This window comes from Ascidiella aspersa, chromosome 2 (genome assembly GCF_963924565.1).
Source record: "Ascidiella aspersa chromosome 2, kaAscAspe10.2, whole genome shotgun sequence".
Taxonomy (NCBI): Eukaryota; Metazoa; Chordata; class Ascidiacea; order Phlebobranchia; family Ascidiidae; genus Ascidiella; species Ascidiella aspersa.
This window is the reverse complement of record NC_139448.1, coordinates 21484504-21508635: the sequence shown is the minus strand read 5'-3', so window position 1 is coordinate 21508635 and position 24132 is coordinate 21484504. Positions and strand designations below refer to the sequence as shown.

The 24132-nt window shown below is 35.7% G+C and overlaps 1 protein-coding gene across 1 annotated transcript in view; it reads left to right on the top strand.

Annotated features, from left to right (window-relative positions):
• Positions 1-21468, top strand: part of LOC146164308 (aspartate aminotransferase, cytoplasmic-like) — a 49343-nt gene extending 27875 nt beyond the window's left edge. Inside the window, exons 7-9 of the mRNA XM_083382526.1 lie at positions 9394-9559; positions 17911-18053; positions 21211-21468. Of these exons, the coding sequence (XP_083238652.1) occupies positions 9394-9559; positions 17911-18053; positions 21211-21356 (455 nt within the window). The 3' untranslated portion in view covers positions 21357-21468. The remainder of the gene's footprint in view (positions 1-9393; positions 9560-17910; positions 18054-21210) is intronic.
• Positions 21469-24132: the final 2664 nt, after the last annotated feature.

Here is a 24132-nt window from a genome sequence, read left to right as displayed (position 1 = left end):
TAGCCAATTAACGTCCAGCAAAAGCAAACATTTAGACGCAAAGCTAACACATGCATTATCGACAATCCTGCCAGGCGCCAGGTGCGAAACCGCTTTGCGTGCAATTGTTAACTTCAGGCGAAAAACTAAACCAAGACCGTTATATATCTATGATTGATTTTGGTAGATCCATGTACAGGACTAGGCTAAATTACAAGCACGTCTTTCCCCACCTGCAGTACTAAACGGAGATAGTTTTTCCCGAGTGTTTCTTCGATTAGCGTGACATATAAAACTACTTCGAAGAAATGGTATAACTTTAATAGTGAGTTAATCTAGTTCAGCGTTTGATAACTGTTTTCGGTTTGGGCGCACCTGGCGAGCGAAGCGAGCGCGCTTTTTTTTTGGTATGACGGCATTTCTTTTAAATTTCTTGCAAGTTTTCATTACATTGCCGAAAATGATAAATGTTAAAAAATATATGTCAAATATTTTTGAATACGTTTCGGTTTGTCCGCGACGCACTTGGCAGCTTTCCACGGCGAAACGGTAAAGAAGGGCTGATCTAGTTCAAAATACAGCATCAAAACGTTAACAAACCGGACGTAGTAAGATCATTTCGCGCAAAGCGTAGTAAGATCATTTTTCGCACTTACGTAGTTAAAATAGTCAAAAAGTATTTGAAATGAACTCGTATAGTTTGTCAAAGAGGCGACGGGCCCGCTGAATTACAGTAGATTGCCGACCCCAGTCTTACACCAACATCTGATATTAATGCAGACAACAAACAGCGAGAAACATCAGCACCGTCTGCGAGAAACATCAGCAACCTTAAACAAGGTTTCGTGTTATCAAATGTCGAAAATTCGGAAATCTGCACTGCTTGTTGGTGATGTTAAATGCGTCATTACGACCCTCAAAACTTATAAATCACCATGATAAAAAGCATTCTCGAAGAAAAAAAGATGCCGCCACAAATTCTAGCTAATTTTTTTATAATCGAGGGGGGCCACGAGGATTAAAAGCTTTCTACGGGGGCCACGAGACATAAAAGGTTGAGAACCGCTGGCGTTTCATCTGTAAAGTTCACAGAGATGCGTATTGTGTACAGTGCTCTTACCCTCCAACTATTGATTTAGTATTTAGCTGAACTTCCAAGTCCATAATAGCCATCTATAGATATATTTGAATCACCTTAATGCTACAGTAAATTACTACAATGACAGTAGTCAAAGAATTTTTTTTTTATACCCTATTACGCCTGGGCAATGGCGGATATTTTGTTTAGTATTTTATTGTATTTTGCAGTTCTGTTTGACTCTCTCTAAAAATACTATATCTGTTCATTTATTTTTCAAGTGAAAAAAACATATTATTGTAAAAAACACCATGACATCGAACAATGTGTGAACTTTTTTTGTCTGCTTTCATATTGAAACTTCTAAGGATTAAGCCTTATTGAGGTCCCATATGACATTACTTTGTGACGTCATCTTATGAAAGGCACAAAAAATTTCTAATCCTCGCTGTGTATGGTGTATGACTGTTCATACTATCTACTAAAATAATTGTTGCCCCAGAAGAGTTTAGCCATAACGCCATGCAAGCGAAGGGATGATGCTATTCAAGCAAAGGGACGAAACATGGTGATTTGCGATTATACCTGACCAAAATGACTCCAAATATTAAACAGCTGGCTGATCACCACGCTTATTCATCTTATTGTAGTAACACTATTTACTTTGATTCAGTGCAGATCTAGGGGAGGGGCATGCATTAGGCCATGCCCCCAAAACTATAGATTTGCTAACTCTTACAATATGCATACATTTTTTCCACCTTTATTCAGCCCTACTAAGTTGTATTTTGGCTTCATATTTGCGCACAAGATAAATATTAATAAATAAAAACTAAATCTAAAACTTAAAACTGGATATCCCTATAAACAAACTGGTTCACATTTAACAGTAACATAGCAGGTAATTCTGTTAGCTTTGTTTCCAACATATTGGGCGGTATCTAAAATCTACATAAGTGCTGCAAAGATTATGGGCCAGTACTCTTAATACAAGACAAGAGAACAAATACATTTTTTGCATGAAAATCTACAACATGGTAATTTTATGCTGCCGTACTTAGGGCTTACACAAATTTTTTTTATATTGTACGACAACACGAAAAAAAAATACAGTATGGCTTCTGATGGATGAATAATTGTATGACAGTGGTGAAAAGGTGTTATACTGGTGATGGGATGGTGATAATACTTGTCCTGTATTCATGGGAAACAATAGTTGGTTGACTCATTCTGCAGTAATTTATGACGAAAAAAATACCCAAATTGTATGCATCAACAGAAATGTACAGGATTTTACAGTTATATTTGCAGAGTTTTAAAAGTGTGCTGTTAGGGGTACTTCTAGGGTGCTAGGGGGTACAGTAGAGGTGTTTTAGATATGTAATCCCAATGCTTTGTGGGCCATCTGTTTACATTCAGGAAAATACGTTATGGAACGTAATTTAATTTGTTGTGATATTTTGCTGGGTTTATTCAAGCACTACAATGACAATTAAACAGCACTTTATTAATCACGAGGCCTGAAAACAGCAAAACACACTTTTTTTGAAGAATCAAAATTTAAAAAAGGTTGAACAAGATTTCGTTTTATTGTCAAAAGTATCTTTTCTATTAAAAATCAACTGTAGTCTACCATCATTACACTGTCCAGCGGCCCTGATAACGTCCTTTCATAGTTTAAATATCTTGGTGGAATCTCTCGCCATGTTCCTTGCTGAGGTCCCCAAGATTTTCTTTTCTTTCTTTGTTTCAAGAAATGAAGATGAGAGCGTAAAAAATTAGGTTTTAATGGCATGGGACATCCCAGCTTTTGATTAGTGTTTTCACTATCTTCTATTCCAACAGCATTAAACAAACCATTTACATCTCTGCAATAGCAAAGATCGCCAACTATATCAAAGTAAATAGAGAAGTCCAAGTGCCTCTTCTTGTACGCAGTTGTTTTGCAATCATCACCCAGCAAATTCCGCTCGCTTAATCGTGATGGTCATACCTCTTCTGCGGATTTTGTTAACCGGAAGTCAGAACAGGAGGTACCAAACTTGTTGCTTGTGTACATTCCTCATCACAGTCTCAAGTTGTGTTTAATGTAGAGTTTTCACATTTAGCATCAAGCTCCAACTAAAATGGCAAGAGCAAAAACATAAACTGTACTGTAAATTTATAAACACACAACAACTACTTCTGCTTTCTGGTGGATTTGGAACTGGTAAAGTTTTACTGTGAGGAACAGGTGCAATGGTATACTTAACAATCGTCATGAAAATGATGGTTTTTGGCTCTAAACTCTTGGAATTGCTAATGGCATGACTGTTCCGGAACCCCTCGACCAACCTTCAAGATTAGGTTGACATTCCGGAATCTCTCAACCAACCTTCAAGATTAGATTGACAGCTGCCACAAATTACATGTGGAGCCTAGGCCTAATTAGCCTTTCCACGTCGCCAACTTGAAAGGTGGCTTTTTCGGCCACTTTTAGCGGTCAATTTACATGGCCGCTTAGATAAAGTGAATGCTGTTCGCGCCCGAGTTTGTTCTCATTCGTGCTGTTGTCTTAAGGATTTTCACAATTTGTTGTATTTTGCATAATATTTGTGAATATGAAAGAACCTCAGACCTTCCAGATTTTATAGAGATATATTTAAGCAGACTTTATACCTCAAGGTACAGGTTTCAGTTAAAGCTACCAAATTATGTGAAGTTATTTATTTTGAAGGAGGACATCAATAATGTTTTTGTTTTCCCCAGAAATTGCATTGATCATCTTTCCATTTTCTTGTGAAATCTTTGCTCTATCCTTTTCACCCTCATCAGCAATTAATTTTATCAATTCGTCCAAAGACTTTTCTGATTCATTTTCTATACAATATAAAAACAATGATTTAAAGTTCAATAGTAAGTAAATTTGTTGTTTCGGACAAAACTAAGAGTTTTACTAAATAAACAAAATAAAACTCAAATTCTACCTGTTAGCCCAACTGACTCAGCGACTGCTGTGGTGTGCTGGCTTCATCAGTTGCCAACAGAGCTTGAGATGAGAATTGATGTTCCTGAGTTTGAATTGGTATCAATTGAACACCCTCACTGGCGGATGCCTTAAAACAGAAAGACACTGCTAAACTTTTTACAATATAACATAATTAAATAACCAAAAAGTTAAAATTTAGCAATATATTACCTGAATTTTTTTTAGCAATATATTACGTTTAAAATTGCGATAAATCGTACCATACTGGTAGGACAGGATGCTAATATTCTGTTTATTAGTTGGAAATATGGCCGAGACATTGCTTTGGTTGATAAGGCACAACATTTATTTTAACCACCAAAAGGTCAAATTGCAAGTTTCTTGATTTTGTTTACATTTGTTATTTATTTGCAACCTGTTTGATAAACTGTCATTAAAAATAAGCAAACAAATTGAAAAATCTTCATGCACTTACTTTGAGGAGGAATATCCTTTGTAATTTTTATCTCTTTTGAAATTGGGTCAAACAAAAAATCGGACATTTTTTAAATTCATTTTTCCAACAAATTATTCTATACAATTATAAGATTACAGGTTGCTTGTTCTGACCATTTTGCCCTAGAATCCATGGCAAGCTAATAAAGAGAATTAAAGTTAAGAAATAAAACACTTTTGTTTTGTAACAAGATAATTAAAATACAGAACAGTTGCTAAAACAACTCTTTGAAAAATAGGCGCTGGTCTAGAATCCTACCACAACGCACATTATTTGGGTTAGGGTGCGGGTTAGTGTTTTGGGTTAGGGTGGGTCAAGTATTATTATTAAATAATGAATAAAATGATTCACCCTAACTCAAATTTTGTGTTGTTGATTTCATAACTGTAGTAGGACTCTAGACCAGGGATCCCAAACTGTGGTCCGCAGACCATTGGTGGTCCATGACGACTGCTCAGGTGGTCCGTTGCGATATGACAAGAAATTAAAAAGTTACACATATACGTTGAACAGCCTTGGTCGACAACCTACGGCCCGCAATGTAATTTATCCGACCTGCAGCCTCTTTGACAAACTAGACACAAGTCCATTTTTCATACTTTTTGACTATTTTAACTAAGTAAGTGCGAAAAATTTTCACGCTTTGCGTTAACGATCTTTATACATCAGGTTTGTTTACGTTATGATGCTTTCATTTGAACTAGATTAGCGCTTCTTGCACTGTGGACTGACTGCCAAGTGCCAAAGTGTGTTGCGTACAAACGGAAAACGTATTCAAAAAAATTGGACATGCATTTTTCATTTTGAAATGTAATAAAAATTTGCAAGAAATGCCGGTATACCCCCCAAAAAAATCGCGCTTGCTTCACTCGCTAGGCGCGCCCGGACTTAAATAGGTTAACACACCATAAACTAGATTAACCATAAAAAAGGTTATCGTGTTTTTCCAAAGTGGTTTTGTTACACTTATCAATATGAATAACGGCGTATGGACTCAAATTTTAAACCAAACAAACGCATTTTGTCCTGCTTAAACGCTTTACTGCCTCCTTAAAAGTAACTAAACATGTTTTAAGTGCAAAAACATATCAGAAGCGCGCCTGATTTACTGTTGTTCCATCATTTTAATAGCATAATTCTTCGTTTCACAGAGACCCTTCTGTGTTTGGTTTAAGCCCGCGACTAGAAAAAGGTTGTCGACCCCTGTTGTATAGTATGTGTGCTCTTCAAAGATAATTAAATTGCCGAAGTTATCCACAACTTATTGATTTCGAAAGCATTTGCTATCCAGTATCGTAAATCTTACTTTTTTTGCGTTTTGAATTTATAATGGTTGATGATTTACGTAGAGGGAAGAAATCCCAACCGTCCCATTGATGTTGTTAGTTTTGTAAATATATAAAATTTGTTTTTATTTATTTTTTGCTTTGTATTGCGTTCCGCGAAAAAACAGATTTACAAATCGTGGTCCGTGGTCCAAAAAAGTTTGGGAAACCCTGCTCTAAACCAGCGCCAAAAAATATTGTTTGTAAGTTGTTGACAAAATATAGCATCACACACTTACCGGAGTGATTTAGAAAATATAAAACACCCCTAAAAACAGATAAACATACTGCAATTTAACTCTAAAACGACTGTGGGTTCTTCAACAAACGTATTTTTTCCCATAACAATGCATGTGCTGCTGACCTCTCCAAACACGTTGTGGCAGCTGCAAATAGCTTTGTCGCGCAAACAATGCTGATCTTTAAATCACAGCAACATGTGTTGCAAAGTACAACATCCAAAATAAGGTGAAACTGGCACACAGTATCGTAAAACTGTTAACTATACAATCAATTTTAATTACAATACACCTTTTGTCCACCCCATCCGTCAGAAATCAGTGCAGTTCTAAGCAAAAAGGTCTTGGACAATGCACTAATGTGCATGAGAAGATTAACAAATGTGCATGAGAAGATTAAGTTTAACGATACTTGACCCAACCAAACCCAAACGCTAACGAGCGCCCTAACCCAAATAATGTGCGATATTTTAATAATTATAACGCTTCAGGCTCCAATACCTCAATTTATGACATAATAATCTTAAATACAATGGACGAGAAACCATCTTATGCCCATCAGAGTTTGGGCCTTTTTCCCCAGCATTTAAACAATTATTAAAATTACGCACATTATTTGAGTTAGGTTTCGGGTTAGTGTTAGGGTTTAGGTGGTTCAAGTGTTATTAATCCTATCTCATATTTTTCGTTATCTTTTCTGAACTTTTAATGAATATTTTTAATTTATCTGCGCCGGGAGTTTACCTAAAGGTCCAAATCAGTGCAGTGCCAGGACCTCAAGGTCTAAAAGTCTAGACTTTTCTGCCATTGGATGCCCTGATTGTCGTAGACCTTTTTGCTTAGAAATGCACTGATTTCTAACGGATCGGGTGTTTTATCACTAACCTTGCCTTTGCTAAAAATCATAATTAGGTAGAAGGTGAACTGGCAAACCGAAAACCTTACGACACACACACTAAAAAGCCACCTTTCACAAAAGCCACAGTGGCCTGGACCAACTCTGGAGTAGGGCCAGTGAAAACAGCTTTTTCGGAGGCAAAGGTGGCCAGGCCACCTTTAAAGCGGCCATGTGGAAAGGCTAAATGTGCATCCCAAAATACAGTTTATATGCTGTCCAATACATGGCTTCTTCCGGTGAATTTTTGCATTGTCTTCTAGCCATCGCGACTTCCAAACCAGAAAAATAGCCCTGCTACAAAACAGTAGCCCTACTTGATGGCCTATACTTATACTAATGACGTAAATGCTTGGCTGGTGAAGAAACTAGCTAGCAAGTAGATTTCACTATTCTAACCTGTCAATTTGCACTTCCTTCACTCCCTCTTGGGAATTGTGTACAGAAAACCTCAACTTACAAAACAATAATCCTGACAGAATATTCAACGTCATTACTTTTGTGTTATTGCTTGTAAAGTGCATTTTAGCCAGGATGGCTAAGCGTCACTCACATAACTAGGCCTACTGATCAATGATAGAAAAAAGCTGATTACATTTTTGGAATCAGCCTCAAAATTATCCAGAAACAATAAAAATATATAAAAAAAAAAATTGCAAAATTTTGTTACGTAGTATTATTGGTGGGGTTAAAAATTGGGTTAGCGTTCAAATGATTAGGGGAGATAGTGATAAAGGTGAGGTTGGGTTGGGTTACGGATAGGGATGCTCAAAGTAGAATCCCAAGGTATTCTAGAATAATAGGTTTCGAATCTAGAATAACGAATCCAGAATAGCGAATCCTAGTATATTTTTATTAAATTATTTAACCTTAATTTTGTTTGGGGTAGGGATTAATCTTAATCTACCCTACAGGACCCACAATCACAACAATAAATCGCCAAACAATTTTCTAACATGTGTACATTATAATAAAAAAAATCTCCCATATGTTCAACATTCTTAACAAAGTTCTGTCATTTGAAGCAGTTGTGTAAACTGTAATATGTCAACTGTCCAGGTTGTTGCCTAAACTTATATTTTAGCCAATAGTGAGTACAATGCAACACTGCACACAGAAGTCTTAAGCAATTCGGTCCTGTTTTTTCAAGCATTGTTGGGTCTTGGGGCTTATTTTTTACTAACGTGATCTGTTATGCAGTCAAATAATGCACTGCAAAGAATACAAATTTACTATTGACTTTTAACGAATTTTTGACAATTAAACTGCGCATAACTGCATAACCTCGCTGAATATTGGCCTAAAGTTGACCTTAAGTAACCCTATAGCGCATTTTGTGGACGGCCAACACGTTTTACAACGTAATGTTACTTTTGCAACTTAACGCATTTAGGGAAATTGCGAACTCCACACCAGACATTCCACGTTAGTCGCTCGCCCAATAACGCTTGATTGACACTTAATTATTAGACGAACGTTATCGCGAGACGCGGTAATTGGTCGCCCGAAAAAAACGCTGACACTGCACTACGAAGTTACATTTAAAGCAAGCACTGTAAATTGGTCGCCGCAGCAACAGGCCAACTTACCACACGCGTTTGTGCAATTAGGCGCGACAATCGGCGGTAAAACATTAAATTATATCGGTTCCAATTACCCGAAATAAACGGCAGAATTGGATTCGAATCCCATCTGGATTCGAATCCAAGGATTCGATATTCTACTTTGAACATCTCTAGTTACGGATTGTCTAACGGTTGTATATGCCTTATTCTGGCCATTTATGACCTGTTCCGGTTTAGTTGTTATTACGATTATTAGGTCCAGTCCTATTTTGGTCTTATGATGAATTGTGTTTTATTTCAAAGTTACTGTTGTTGTAATTTCTGTCTTATGGCTTGATTCCTTTTGAGGTCATAATGAAAGCCACAAATTAGAGCTTAACTGGCCTTTAATTTAAATAGAATATGCTTAAGGCCTTCCAAAGACTGCTCAGTCTCCCCCAGGGACTGGGAGCCATTGTATAGCTTTAAAGTGTCCAGGTGTGCAAACTCAAGCAGCAGACGATCACGATGGATGAAAAGTTTCTTAGAACACTTAGCTAAAATTAAAGTTGCATCTGAGGACTAATCTGTATAGGATTACTTCAGGGATTTTAGGATTGCAATGTTGCTTGTTTAACTCACATTTTGACAGCATTAATTAGTTTCATTACCATGTTTAATTAACTGTAAATATCAATAAATTGCTGAGAAAGTTGTAGATTTTGTGATAATTTTGTCATGAACTTTAGTGAGAAGCCCAATGAGTGTGAACTTATCTGGGATCTTACTGTGAAATTTTTTTTTTGTTTTGAATTCAAAGTTTAAGTCCCATACTGAGTTTTCTTTAAAATTGTTATTAAATATTTAAGATGAAAGAACTGGAAACCTGATTGTTGTTCTACGGAACTCAGATGTAATTTCCAGATCAAGATCTCAGCTTGAAATCATTATTCGCAGAATGTATTCAAACCCACCAAACCATGGAGCAAGAATTGTGGCAACCACATTGGGCAACTCAGCTTTGAAACAAGAATGGTTAGTTGTTGTTTAATTAAATTATAAACATAACATAGTGTTTAAAAAATTTACCATTCATAATTTACTTGCACTATCAAGTGGGATTCTATGCATTAGCCTAACTTATGTCCGGAAATATGTGAAGTTAAAAAATTTTCAACCTTTAGAGTCTTTTTAGACAAAAATGTTTGTATAACTAAGCATTTGTTTTATTGCAGTCTTTCATAGGGGAAAATATTTGTGTTACTAAGCAGTTGTTCTATTTAGGTCTCGAAAATGCCCAACAGCAACAATTTTACATCAGAATTTTGAAACCCATGATATATTCCTAACGTTTTTTTAACAATTAATACTGGTTAAAAGTCTTACACTGAAAGCCATTGCAGACTTGTATGTAAGCCGTAATCGTTTGTCAAAAAGCAGCTTCAGAAGGGCTAGATTTCAGTTGTTAACACATATATGTTCATTGGTTAAAGTCTTTTCACAACTTTCGGGTTTTAAGAAACTGCTTTTAGTTGTTGTTCATTATTGTAAACTGTTAGTTTTTTTAGTTTATTGGCAACATCCTTATCTCTTATTTGGAGGATTTTTCTTAATTTCTTGCAAATCCTATTGTATATTTTTTTAACTAGTAAATTTTGATTTGTTTCATTATCTGTGATATGAAATTGATTTTCGAAAAGGAAACACCTTTTTTATCTTCATTTGTTTTAGTGTGACGAGTGGTCAGACAGGTCAGTACTCAGTGGCATGTTTCTTTCTTCTTCACCACTAAACCAGTACTAGTACTTCGGATATTGAACGGTACTCAAATTATTAAATCGGCAAAGTGTTGTCAAATATTCTTGTACCCTAGCTTGGTATAAAATGTTTGAAAAAATAGTAGGTCGATGTACGGGATTTTTTACGGAAATTCCAACATTATGCCGGATTGCAATTTTGAAATAAAAATCAGGAAAACAGGTTTAGAATAAGCTAGCCTACTTGTTTCTGTTGATATATAAGTTTGTTTGAAATTTTAAAAATTAACTGAAACTGCTTTGCCCATTTAAAACTGAGTGTTTCTGCATGAATTTTTTAATAGTTATGCATTATACCAACACGGAATGAAGTCCCTTGACATACCTGCTGACAAACTGTAAGTAAAAGACCATCTTGCCATGTTAAAAATGGTGAGAAGTGTTAAAAGCAATACCACTAATACTTAAGTACATCAACACATTGATGCTCAAATGAGTAGCTGGACATAATCTCTTATATATTAGAGAAAGTTTGTCGGCCGGTCAAACGTCCACCAATGTTTGCCACTCGGTCGCTGGCATGGTAGACAGACCACAGCATTGTTGCCTAGCAAAAGGTCAAAGTGCGCTCGCTTCTCAACGGGCGCCTGCGATATAATATATATATTATATTGTAAAACTCTTAACATAACTGCGCAAGACTTTTTTCTAAATTTAGGTAGAGTTTGCAAAAGATCTCATTTAATGCGGCGGTTTTAATAGTAACCAATTTTGGTGAAATTGCCACAAGTAATTTTTAAATCATTGGTTATAAAGCGAGATATGAGCACACTGACACGTTATTGGTCAACATAATATGTGTAATGGTGATCAGTGTTCCCGCTAAGCGCACTTTTTTTTTCATGGAAGTGCGCAAGCAAAAAAAAAAATTAAAAGTTGTTTTTTTTTACTTCCTCCAGTCGTCTCCTGAAGCCCACATTATTACTATTTTGCAAAGATTATTACATATAATACCTTTTGTACCCCATTTTTACGGACAAAAATGTGCCCAAATTAGTTTTATTCAAGCTACGTACAGACAGAAGAGTGCCCAAATTAGTTTTATCCGAGCTACGTACGGGCAAAAAAATGCCCAAATTAGTTTTATTTAAGCTACGTACGACTAAAAAAGTGCCCAAATTAGTATTTTTTTAGCTACGTACGGCACAAAAAAGTGCCCACATTAGTTTTGTTTGAGCTTTGTACAACCAAAAAAGTGCCCAAATTAGTATTTTTTGAGCTAGGTGTTACGTGTTTATCAACACGTTAAACACCCAAATTAATTAATTGCCACAAGCTAAATCTTAGAGTTCATTAAGTTATTTTATGATGTGATAAATAGGGTTTTAGATTACGCGTTTCAGCTTTTGTTTGCCAAATATGTTCTTCAGTTACATAATATCATATTTAATATGTAAAGTTTTCCTTATTGTTGTGTGTAAAATTCCTGAGTTTTCCTGCTTCAGTTCGTCTCGTTTCAAACTTGACATGTAACCTTTAATCTCGTAATCTATAACTGGTCTTGAAGGCGGTGTTCTCACGTTCTGCAAAACAAGCCCCTTGTTTTGCTGGCGTCTGACTCCCGCTGCAAATTGACCTTAGAATGGCCGCTGTAATGCCTAGCCATGTTTTTTGAGTGCCGGCCAGTCTTATTGGCCAAATATGACGTACCTTTTGTGTTCTTTTTCTTCCTACATATTGGCTATATACATGTCGTTTCTTAGCGGCTTTGGGCTTTTTCTCTAGAGAAGTCTTTTGCAAAGTCTTAGCCGACAGTCACTGCAGTAGGAGGTGGCTGTCTGTCTCACATTAACTTGAAAATTAATATACGTTCACTAATGCTATTTCATAAACGTTTTACCGCACATTGTAACAATATACTTGTGATTGGTATTCCAGTTGTGGTTTTGACAGGTAGCATATCTGACCAGAAACCTTTGAAAACAACAAGAACTCGCGCGGTTGCAACCCGCCGGACAACTGTATGGGGTCAGGGGCCAGGCCCCAGTGTGCAGGTCGCGGCGGGGCGCAACACTAGGTACAGAAAAAAAGTGCCTCAATTAGTTTTATTTGAGCTACATACGACCAAAAAATGGCCTAAATTAGTTTTTTTCAAGCTACGTACGACAAAAAAGTGCCCAAATTAGTTTTATTCGAGCTACGTATGAAATAAAAAGTGCCTAAATTAGTTTTACTCGAGCTACGTACGGAACAAAAAGTGCCCAAATTAGTTTTATTTAAGCTACGTACCGTTAAAAAAGTGCACAACTTAGTTTTGTTTGAGCTACGTACGGACAAAAAAATGCCCATAAATTTGTTTTATTTGAGCTACGTACGACCAAAAAAGTGTCCTAATTAGTTTGCTTTGAGATATACGTGCGAAAAAAGTGGTTCTTAACTAGGGAAGGCGCGCTCACACCCAAATAAAGCGCCGGCAAATTCTCAGGGCGTCGCAAGTTCTGCTATAAATATTTTATATTTTGTGCAGTAATTTTTATGGTTACATGTTACGCCTGGTATGATTTCTGCCTATATTCGGTGTTGTATGTTTTACTCTGAAATTACATGCATGTGTAGTTTCAGCCGATCTGTCAGAAATTAGCCGATCTGTTCAGAAATTAAAAAGGTCTACGACAATTAGGGCATCCAAAGGCAGGAGAGTCTGACTTTTAGACCTTGAGGTAGCGGCAATTGGCACTAATTGGATCTTTAGGTAAACTTCCGGCAGATATAAATAAAAAATATTGGCTAAAAACTTAACTATGAGATAGATTTAATAATACTTGATCCACTCGAACTCAAATGATAACCAGTTCCCTAACTCAAATAATGTGCAATAATTTAAACAAGGTAGTGCAGTTGACTGGAATCTAATTTTTGCATAGAGTTTAGAGTAGACACCAGGCCATGGTTCTCAGTAGGCCTAACTGGAATTTTTTTGCGATACGCGCAAATCTTTTGTTTTACAACTTTATTTATTCCTAATTTGGAGATATTTTTAGTTCAAGGTATCTGTATTTTGCACTGTATGTTTTTTTGTCTTATAGAAAAGTACTTGCTTTATATAAAAAACCTCGCGTCGGAATAGCTTTAAACTTTTTTAAACATAATTATTGCAATTACCTGCGATATGCTTTTATTTGCAAAAATGAACTTTTCATGCTGTTTTTTTAATTCCTAAAAGGTTGGGACTTTCCGAAGATAAAACTTTTAAGCTCATTTTTTTGGTAAAACAGTATACAATGCAAATTACAATATACCCCGAAAATGCAAAGTTGCGTGTTGTGTCAACTAAAGGAGTAGGTTAAATTTATGTCAATATGAACAGGAAAGACGTGAAGGCCAAATTTGTTTCTAATCAAAGTTATCACTTCAAAAAATGGGTAACCCGTTTAAAAGTTAAAAATACTACTGCTAAAAACTCTGTACTACGCGCGATAATTACCTCGACCATTAGGCGGTTACACGCTTGACTAAGTCCAATCAAAATCACGTCTCAAGCGAGCGCAATTCTCCAAATAAAGAGACTCATTTTTATGTCTTGGAGAAATTAATTAAGATTATTGTGACGCCTGTCATGCTCTCCCGGCATATTGCTCCTCTCCATTGCAACAAAAGCATCTGTCGACAAAGCTAGCAAAAAATAATTACAGATTATAGAACTAGCGAACTAATTAGGTAAATTGGCAACTTTGCGGATATTAACAGACTGAAAATAGTGAAGACCAAAAAAAGAAGGTCTCCCGCTCCCGCGTATCCAATTTGGGCACTTTGCGCACTTATTTTCGGCTTGTGCGCAAAATTTGGGGCACCTGTGCACATGGTAAAAAATTAGCGGCAACACTGATGGTGATTAACAGAGAACAACTTAGCCAACCGAGATTTATTTGGCACCGCGATTACATCTTTGTTTAAAATATGACGCCAATCGCTTAATTGCCGCTTTCACACAGGCCGTTCCCATATAAGGTTTTACTCGTATTCTGGGACATAATATATCGTGCTTTTTTCAAAAGGCTACATATTATTGTAAAATACCCTATTTAACCTGGGCAACGCCAGGTATTTCATGTAGTGGACAATATTAGTCTAGACCAGGGATGGCGAACCTTTCAATTACGCTGGTCACAAACACAACATTAATCCTTACAAAATGCTGAAGTGGGTCATATATTTAATTATTTGGTAATTTTGTGTGAAACTTTGCTGCTGCGTTTAAGTGTTATTGTGTGGGTTGGTAATTCAAGGTTTTTGGACGATTTTCAAATTCGGATTCCAACAAATATTAATAACATAAATAGTTAATAAATGCTATAGAATTTTTATGGGAGTTCAGCAGAAAGCTTTTCAGCGTGGTCACAGAGTATTTAAAAAAATTTTGTCTGAGAGCTCTTAATTCCCACCCACTTTACGTTTTACAGTGATAAACAAAATGCTTTCATTTGTCTGCTATTCTGCATGCATTTGGTGAAGTACAGTTAATGTAGGCCTACTGGTCACCCCTTAAACACTTTTGCACAACCCACAGATTTGGCAGTGTGATGATTTAAATAGTATAGTGCTATTTAACGAAGAATGTTTTTTACATTGATCGCTTACTGAAAATAATTGATAACATTTTGGTATTTCTAGACAAACAAGTGGATCAATAAAAATCTGTAGTGGGTCACTTCGTGACCCGCCGGTCAGTGGTTCGCCACCCCTGGGATAGACCTACAGGCTACACAATGCAGTTATTTAAAAAAAATAAGGAAATATCTACAGCTCGCTTTTAGCATATAAACAAGGTTAATTTGTTTGTCATTTGTATATATATATATATGTACCCCTACTAGCCATATTTGAGGTAATGTGATTACATAATAGTATAACATGCTAATTATGGTTTAGGGATTTTTCATGCCATCTAGGAAATTTTTGACATAGCTTTAGGGATTTTCTGGTTTTCATTTGTGACAGCCCTGGTTACGTCATTTGCTGTTTAAATTCATCAGCTTTTTCGGCAGTCACGCCTTAAATTAAGGTAACGTTTTTTGTGCCCAGACAGTGTTTTTTAAGTTCAATTTTTTTTTTTTTGTCCCAAATAAAGAAAAAATAACAGAAAAATTATTTAAATTTTGGATATACATATTTTATTGGAGATGGTCATCAAATTGCTCAGTGTGTTCAAACAGTAGCCTACCATAAAATCTGCTCCTTTAATGCAACACCATAGTAATTGCTCATCCAAGTATGATAAGCCAAAACCGGTCTTTTTTAAAAACTTTCTGAAATAACAAAAACTAGACCAACCTGGAATGTTTTTACAACAACTCGTTCTCAAAATGCATGGGCAGCCGTTGCATTAAAAAAAAGCTTATGCAATTTGTTACTTTCCTATTTTTTTAATAAATGAGCAGCTTTTTATTTATTGGGGGTAAATATGATATTTATCATTGTTAAAAGGGTAAAACATACTAAAAAGGTTAAGAATCCCTGTCATAAAGCATAACATCTTAAAATCGAAAAATGGTAGTGGCAAGTTGGATTTTTGCATAACATCGTTAAAGTTGAGAAAGTTTAGCGGCACTCACAGAAGTGATTGTGAATAATTGATTTCACACAAAAATGTATGGTTGTTTCCCACATATATATTGGATCTTATTTATTTTTGAAATCATGAATCTGAGCAACACTCTGCACTATCATTGGCGGGAATTAATTTTGGTGTCCATTTTAACAAAACTGCGAAAGCACTTTGAAAAAAAAAAAAACTGCGAAGCACTTTGTTTCGTGGAAAAAAAATGCAGCGCTCCTAGGCACTTAGATTGTTTGTTTTTTTTCTTACAACTACACAATTTTGGAACAAAATACACACTTTTTTAAGTAATTTTATTGAAAATACCTAATCCATTATTTATGATAAAATCGTCATTTCACTATTCACAAACGTTTCGGCAATACCCCATGCCATCATCAGTGTAAAAATACAAGTGACGATAAAAACGATAACACATTCACAAAAGAAAAAGGACAAAAATAAAGGAAAATAAGGCCATGTATAGGTTGACAAGTACCACTAGGTTTTAAAAAAAAAAATAGGTACCTAGGTAGTATCGATGTTAGGCTATGGTTTATGATGTTCAATCATCAGATACTCAGCAAATATAGAGGGTATCTGTCATGCCCTGAACCCAATATTTCCGATTGATTGAAATTAACATTATGGGTAGCATCATTGAGTAGGTGTTTACGAACCTCAGTTTTAGGCGACGAGTGATGTTCTTTGATAAGCGCCATAAGGTTGCATTGCTTTGATGTATATCTAGTTGCAGCTGTGTCGCAGTATGTACACCATGTTGGTTTTGTGGAGTAGAGTTAGTAGATCTTTTAGCGTAAGCCAGTTTTGAAGTTTCATGAACAACCTCAACTTAACTTTGTTGTTTGTGCTTTGTTATATAAAACGTTTGAGTACTTGTCTTAATAGCTACAAAACAGGTGCAACAATTGGAAGTTTCATTATGTTAAAGCGCATTTCTGTAACAGGCGTAGTCTTCAAATCCTTTTCATTGTGGCGATTATTAAGGAATTCCGAAATCGCATGTACTTGAATATCCACTGCCCAAGAAAAATTCTTTTTTGTGGCAAATTAAGCACCTCAGCAGCTTTGTATCTTTTGAACGCCTATTGGTACTTGCTAACCTATACATCGCCTTCCTCTGTTATTTTTGTTTTACACTGATGATGGCATGAGGTATTGGCGAAACATTGTTAAACAACAAAATGGCGATTTTATGGAATACAATGGCTTTAGTAGTTTTATTGAAATGTTTTGTGTGTGCAGTGTATTACTTTGAATGGCAGCGCTTAAGTATGTTTATATTTACTTAAAAAATCAATCACATTAGAGGCAATTAACTTGGCCCGGTTGGTTCACATCGCAGATCCAGGGGGTACCAGGCCATGCTCCTCCACCTAAATCAGAGGTTCTCAACCAGGAAGACGGTCTTAAGTGTTTCGAAAAGATTGCGGAGCATTGTTTCCAAATAAAGCAATTGATTAACTTAAAACTTATAAACGCACATTTTAATAGGCATGGTTTTTAGGACCGTACATAATTATAGAGCCCAGTTACAAATCTGAAAAATTATTCAGCAAACGATTTGTACTAAATTAGACCATCAATGCCATTATATTGAGCGATATGTGAATCTCTGTTATGTGCCTAATGCGCCAAATATTTTTAAACGAAATCCAAGCCCCCTTAATCCAATTTAAAATAAACACCTACAAGTTACAGCTGTTTCATGTTCTGTCTATATTTCATCCTGCTAATCCACCATTATAACACTACAGACACTTTTAATATCCTATGTCATAATCGTTGGTTAGTAATCACTAGGGCCCACAAGGAGTAATCACAAGGATGAGATGAAAAACTTATATAGTTTGTTGGGCTATTTTACTTGTCTTTATAGTGAAAAATAGTCATAAATGGCTTTGATATAAATCAACTAAAAAAATTGAGTTTAATTATTATTGCAAAAGAAGGCTAAATTAAGAAGGCTAAATTAAATTATTTATAACTTCTTTCTATGTTGGTTATTTAAGGTTGGAAAATGTTGCAACAATGGCCACAAGGATTAAGGAAATGAGACAGCTGTTGCACTCCAAACTGAAAGCAAGTGGAACACCAGGAAATTGGGATCACATCATTCATCAGAATGGGATGTTTAGCTATACTGGATTAACAGGTGCATGTAAATCATATCACATATTACTAGTAACTAGTTTTAGCTAGCCCTTAAAAGTACTTTTATACTTGCACTAAAGTCAACTTTTTTACGACTTGAATTAACCTAATTTGTTGTTTTAAAAAGTAAGTTGTTGTGAAAAAAATTTAGATTACACTTAAGTCATTTATTTAATGCCAAATAACTTGAGTTGAAATTAAGTGCTTACATTTAACAATTTAAACAAAAAATGGGTTATTAATCTCACATTTTTTAACTAATTGATTTTTTTTTTTTGTTTTTTTCAATTGAGTTATAGCTCATGAATAAATAAGGTTAACAAACTTTTTTGATTTATTTATTTAGCACTTGATTTTTATGTAAATGGCTCGCCAGAGTTAATTAACTTCCTAAGACTTGATTTGGGCAACTAATGACTTGTTTACAACAATGCTAAACAGTTTTAACAATAGTAGCACTGTTTGACCACAAATTACACTCCAGCAATACAATCAAAATTAGATTAGCCACTAAATCGTAATAATACTTACATTTATATAAGACCTAAACTGCATTGTTTTAATGACTTTAGTGAATGTTTTCAAATGACTTGACTTTAGTCTTTTGGGCAAACTGACTTGAATTAGTTTAGATCTTTAAGACATAAGAATTGAATGCATTTTATTCAAAATTGGTTTATTTCGTTTTTTGGTGTTTGGTATGCAAAATGTCACCCACATTGTAACACAATTTTATAACTTTAACATTTAGTTCTAAAACAAAATGCTGACTAGGATTTGACTTACTTTGGAATGACTTAGATTGGAACTTGAACTTGTTCAAAATAACTTAACTGGGACTTAATTTTAAATGGCTTTCTGTGAGTGAAATGACTTGTTTACAACACTGCTAACCTTCCTTGTTGTGAAAGGTTTTGGATTTATTCTGACGTGTTTAGGTCATGTTTAAAATTATAGTTCTTTCTACATTTTATTGTCGTTTTCCAAGGGCTTTGGGACTTTGATTTATATATATGCCCAGTACAACCCGTTAGAATTGTTACAAGCAGGGCTGCGGAGACGGTTAAAAATAACCCAATTCCGACTCCGGTCAAATGTGCAATTTCATTGAGTCATGAGTCCGCCCAGACTCTACAGCCTTTATTCCGCCAATTTACATAACTAAAATAATTTGAATATACAGTACAACCATCCACTTAAAGGGGTGTCTTATAATAATTCATTTACTCACAATACATGTTGGAAAATATTCCACTATATTCTATTCCACATTTACTATTTCCAGTTGGCGGCCATATCAGCTTTGAAATGTGGTACTGGGCATGTAGGACTCTGGACTGTGGTAGTTTTACTTGGTCTTATTAGAGTCCCGAGTCAGACTCCAGCAAAACAATCCGACTATGCAGTCCTGGTTACAAGATTACAAACACTTCTGAAAACACATTAAAAACAAACAACAATATTTACATTTTTAAACCCTATATGCATTTCAAGCTAGATAATTTGCAGCAAAGTCGACATTTAGGTTTTCTAATAAATGTTAAATAAACTGTTTATCGCCTAATAGACTTTGAACTTAACTCTTCGAAAATAAAAACATTAGATAAGAAACAACTACTCCAATTGAATAATGAACAAATTTTACTATATCTTCAAACACACACCCTGTGATGTTTAGTCAAAACTAATTTCACCATCATTGAAAGTCGTATCACAAATAGAGTGCAAGAAACTGACAGGTTATAAAATTTTACGTTATCAATTAGGCTTCAATTAGCACACAAGTGTCCTGAAGTAAAATGTCATTTTTTAGAATATTTAAGTAATATAAAAACGCCATTTTTAGCAGAAAAAGTCGTTCTACGCATTTAAATACCAAATTTAAGAATCTGAAACCATTAGTCACACAACTTGGCAATTGACGAACAACCATGAGCAGCAATTTTTAAATATTACCCCTCCCCCAAACAAAAAGTACACCCTCAAAATATAGACCTCATATAAAATCAGTTGAGAAACACTGTTCATTTCCTCACATTGGTCATTGTGGTACACAAACGCTAGGGTTGTCCAAAAAACACTTTATTTGCTGAATTTAAATGGGTTAGGTTGAGTCTAAAAAACCCACAAACCAAATCTGAACACCTTTGGTTTAGTATTGACCGTGTTACGTCAATTTGAAAATAAAGATGTAGGTTAAAGCATTTGAAAAAATAGTGTGAAAACATGCACTGGCACTCAAAAAAACTTTGTGCTAATAAAATCAACAAAACTAGAAAATGGAAGAAAATTTATTACAGTTTTAATGTTAAAATTGACAAAAAACAGAATTTGTACAGCGGTAGGAGTGGTGTAGAGCTCGCGCCACCCAAAAAAAGTGTTTTTAACAACCCTAGCGAACACCAATATACCTTTATATGGTTAAATATAAGTTTGCCACTAAATTAAACAAGGTTTCGGGGGTCAGTAAATATTATATGTGACATGTGGTGTTACGTGCTTAATTAGCACTACAAAATTATCACCGGTTGCTAATTACGCCGACTGTAAATTCGCCTTTGTTCTTAAATGTAGGACTAGGAATTAGGTTTTCGCATTTCGAGACCTGTATAATTGTATATTAACATAATATTTTTGTGCGCTCTGGTGTTCGCCGTTAATTGGACTCTAGACATGTTTTTTCCTGTCTCTAAACAATTCTGCAAATCTCACGATCATTTATCGCTTGTTTTCCGCCGCGGTTTAACTTCTCACGAAAAGGTCCGCCCAATGTTATCTTTCCACGAAACGGCCGCCCTGTAAGGCAGGCCTGGGGTTTCCGGGAGCGCGTCGGTTCCCGTGAAAAGGAGTTTTGTTTCAGCGTATATTACGAGCGGCTGACCGCCTACAGCTCAATAGACGTCTGGGTGTAGCCTTGTGAAATTATCGAGTAAAACGTTAAGTGTCATCCGTCATCGTCTTCGACACTTAATTACGTAGGAGAATATGTGGGCCTGGGCTTAACTTAACCTATATAATATGTTTTAAAGTCTATGAACTCCAAAAAAACAAATAAAACTTACACTCTTAGTCTTACAGCCGCAGAACTACTTTGAAATCTCCTGTATTTGTTTTCCCAATCAACTTTTATTAATAAATACATCTATTTTTTTTTCTAGAATGTGAAGTGGAATATCTGGTCAAAGAAAAGCACATATACCTTTTGCCATCGGGACGAATCAGTATGTGTTCGCTGACGGAGCAAAATATTGATTATTTTGTTCAGTCTGTGCACGACGCTGTCAAGTCCAGTGGAAGACTTTAAAACCTAAAATTTTAATTTATTGTAAAAACAAATATTTGTTGCAACAGGATAGTATAATTTTTTAAATCTTGCATTTATCTTTGACAATATAAATAAATATTTAATTATTTGAGTTTTTCAAGTGTGTCTATTTTTTCACAAGCAGACTAATCAAATAAAAAATATTACCTAGATACAGCCTTTGAAGCACTATGATGTTTTACTTCTAAGAATTATATTGGCTGAAAATTTATTTTCTGGACATATCTTTTTTTTAAATCATTTTATGAATTGTTGTGTTTTTTTGTTTTGGTTTGTTTCACACCCGATTTTGAGTAAATGCTGTTTCAGGGGTCTGTCCACCTTAGTGAGATTGGAATGCAAGCATTTTTCTCACAATGTGCACACATTTTCAGATGTACAAATTTGATACCACTTCTTCTAAATGTTTTCCTCTTACTCTTTATCCATAAACTACTCTTGACTCTTCTCCACTAACTGTACTCCTCTAACTCTCCGTTTCTAAATCTATTTCTCTTACTCTTCCCGCAACTATTTTTACAATTCTTTTCCTTGACTCTCCTCCAATGTTCTTTTAAATCGTTTTCCAACTCTTCAACCAACTTATCCTCCAAACTCTTGCCCTCAGTTGGTAGAGCGACGGTCCCGGCTTGACCGGAGGTCGTGAGTTCGAACCTCACTGCAGGCTAGTTGTTTTTCTAGGCTGCCCTGCTTGTATCATTGATGGACAGATTCGCTGAAGAGTCTGCAATGGCTTTCGGTATACTGATGATATGTAAGCCGTAATCGTTGGTCAAAACGCAGGTTCAGAAGGGCTAGATTTCAGTTGTAAACACACATGTGTGTGTTCAGGTTTCATTGGATAATGATATGGTACTGTGAATCCCCTTCAATTGAAGTTGCTTGTACTAACTGATTGAGCAAGCATTGGCGTATGGTTGTTTCTCGACTCGTTCCCTTCTGAGCCTGCATAACTCAGTTGGTAGAGCGACGGTCACGGCTTGACCGGTGAGTTCGAACCTCAATGCAGGCTAGTTGTTTTTCTAGTCTGCCTTGCTTGCATCATTGATCGACAGATTTGGTGAATAGTCTACAATGGCCTTCGGTATAATAAAGACCTATCAAGAAAATATTAACAAGAAAAGGCATAGTGGTATATATAGAAGATAGAGGGTGCAAGTGAAAAACGAGTGGCTCTCCTCGAGGAAAAAATATGCGACTAACAGGCTGGCTTCCGGCGAGAAAAGGGTTCAGGAAGCTAATGGGCGCACAATTTGGAAACTGGTACAAACGTTTTGTATTAATAAAGGAAGTGTGGGTTTGACCACAATGAAAGAGTATTTATTGCGACAACGGTTAAACAGTACTTAAATGTAACTTACGATACATCAATTTACCTCAGTACGTAGGCTACGCGATCTGGACTCCTCAAATGAACAGTAAGACTGCTCGTTTTTGTTATAAAATGAAATCCGTCATATCATTTATACCAGATGGCGTTAATTAAATTTCATAACAATGCGGTTCTGCCACGCAAAAAAAACAGGAAATTCTAAGCAATTTACGAAACACGAGAATAGCAATATGTTGACAGTTTGATGAATTCACACAGACTGGTGTGACGCCGTCACAATCCAACCGACTGTTTCAATTGAATAACCGGAGTTTCAACCCGGTAACAATATGGAGCGCAAACCGCTACAGAAGCCTCGCTGGTGGCCGCGAACTAATTTATCAATAGAATGCTTTATCGAATACTTAGCAAATTGAGTCGAGGCAATATAGGCCTACATTAGAACACTTTTTGGTCGCTACAAGCTCTTCCACCAACTCTTGTTCAAACACTTCCTATTTCTTCAACTCTTGACTCAAACTCTTTCAACAATAACTCAAAAAATTACATTGTTCAAAACAAAGCCACGTCCGTTGTTGACCTAGGAGCCTTTAGCTGGGTGTAGAAATTGTAAACCATATGTGACGTCATCGAACAATAAATTTGAGCTCTCTACTACACTCCTATCTAGCGGTAGCAATATCTCCTAATCCGAACTTGGAAAAAATAAAACCAGATGTAGCGAACTGTTGTAGTGGTGGGTGATAATCAGTCTCAATTAATTGTCTTTTGTGCCTCGGCGTATCAACCTCACGACTACAAGGTAGATACTGCATTCAAATTGAATTGTTCATTGTCTAATGCTTCTAACATACGAGCACCCCAATTGGTTCCTTGAGTAACAGACAAGAATTTATTCGATACTGATCTTCATAATAATAAATTGAATGATCATAATTCATAATCCACAATGATAAAGAATCTTATAACGCAAACTTATAAAGGGTTTACAAGAGATCTGTATAAAGAAAGGCAAGACGTACATACGCAATAAAATAGTTATTTGTTATATTATACTACGTAGGCATTCACGTGACAAGGGCGGTTCCAGCTAAGCTTTTTCTCTCGACTCTTTTATACACGGAAATAATATTTTTGTCCCAATATGGCTAAAACAAAAGCCCTTCGATCGACAAAGCCACGTAACGGGCCAAACGCATATTCGATTCTAAAAATACCAAATTGTTGACAATATTGCGAATTTCAAAACATGCGTTAACATTAAAACGGATGTACATATGAGCCGGCGAGGCCTGACTCAGTGAAAAATGGTGTCTTTGCAAATCTTGCTACATCGGCAATTGATGTTTTTTACAGAAATCTTTCCATGACGAAACATTAAACGGTAATAGGTACAGCAATAAAACAAAAAATTATCTGTGG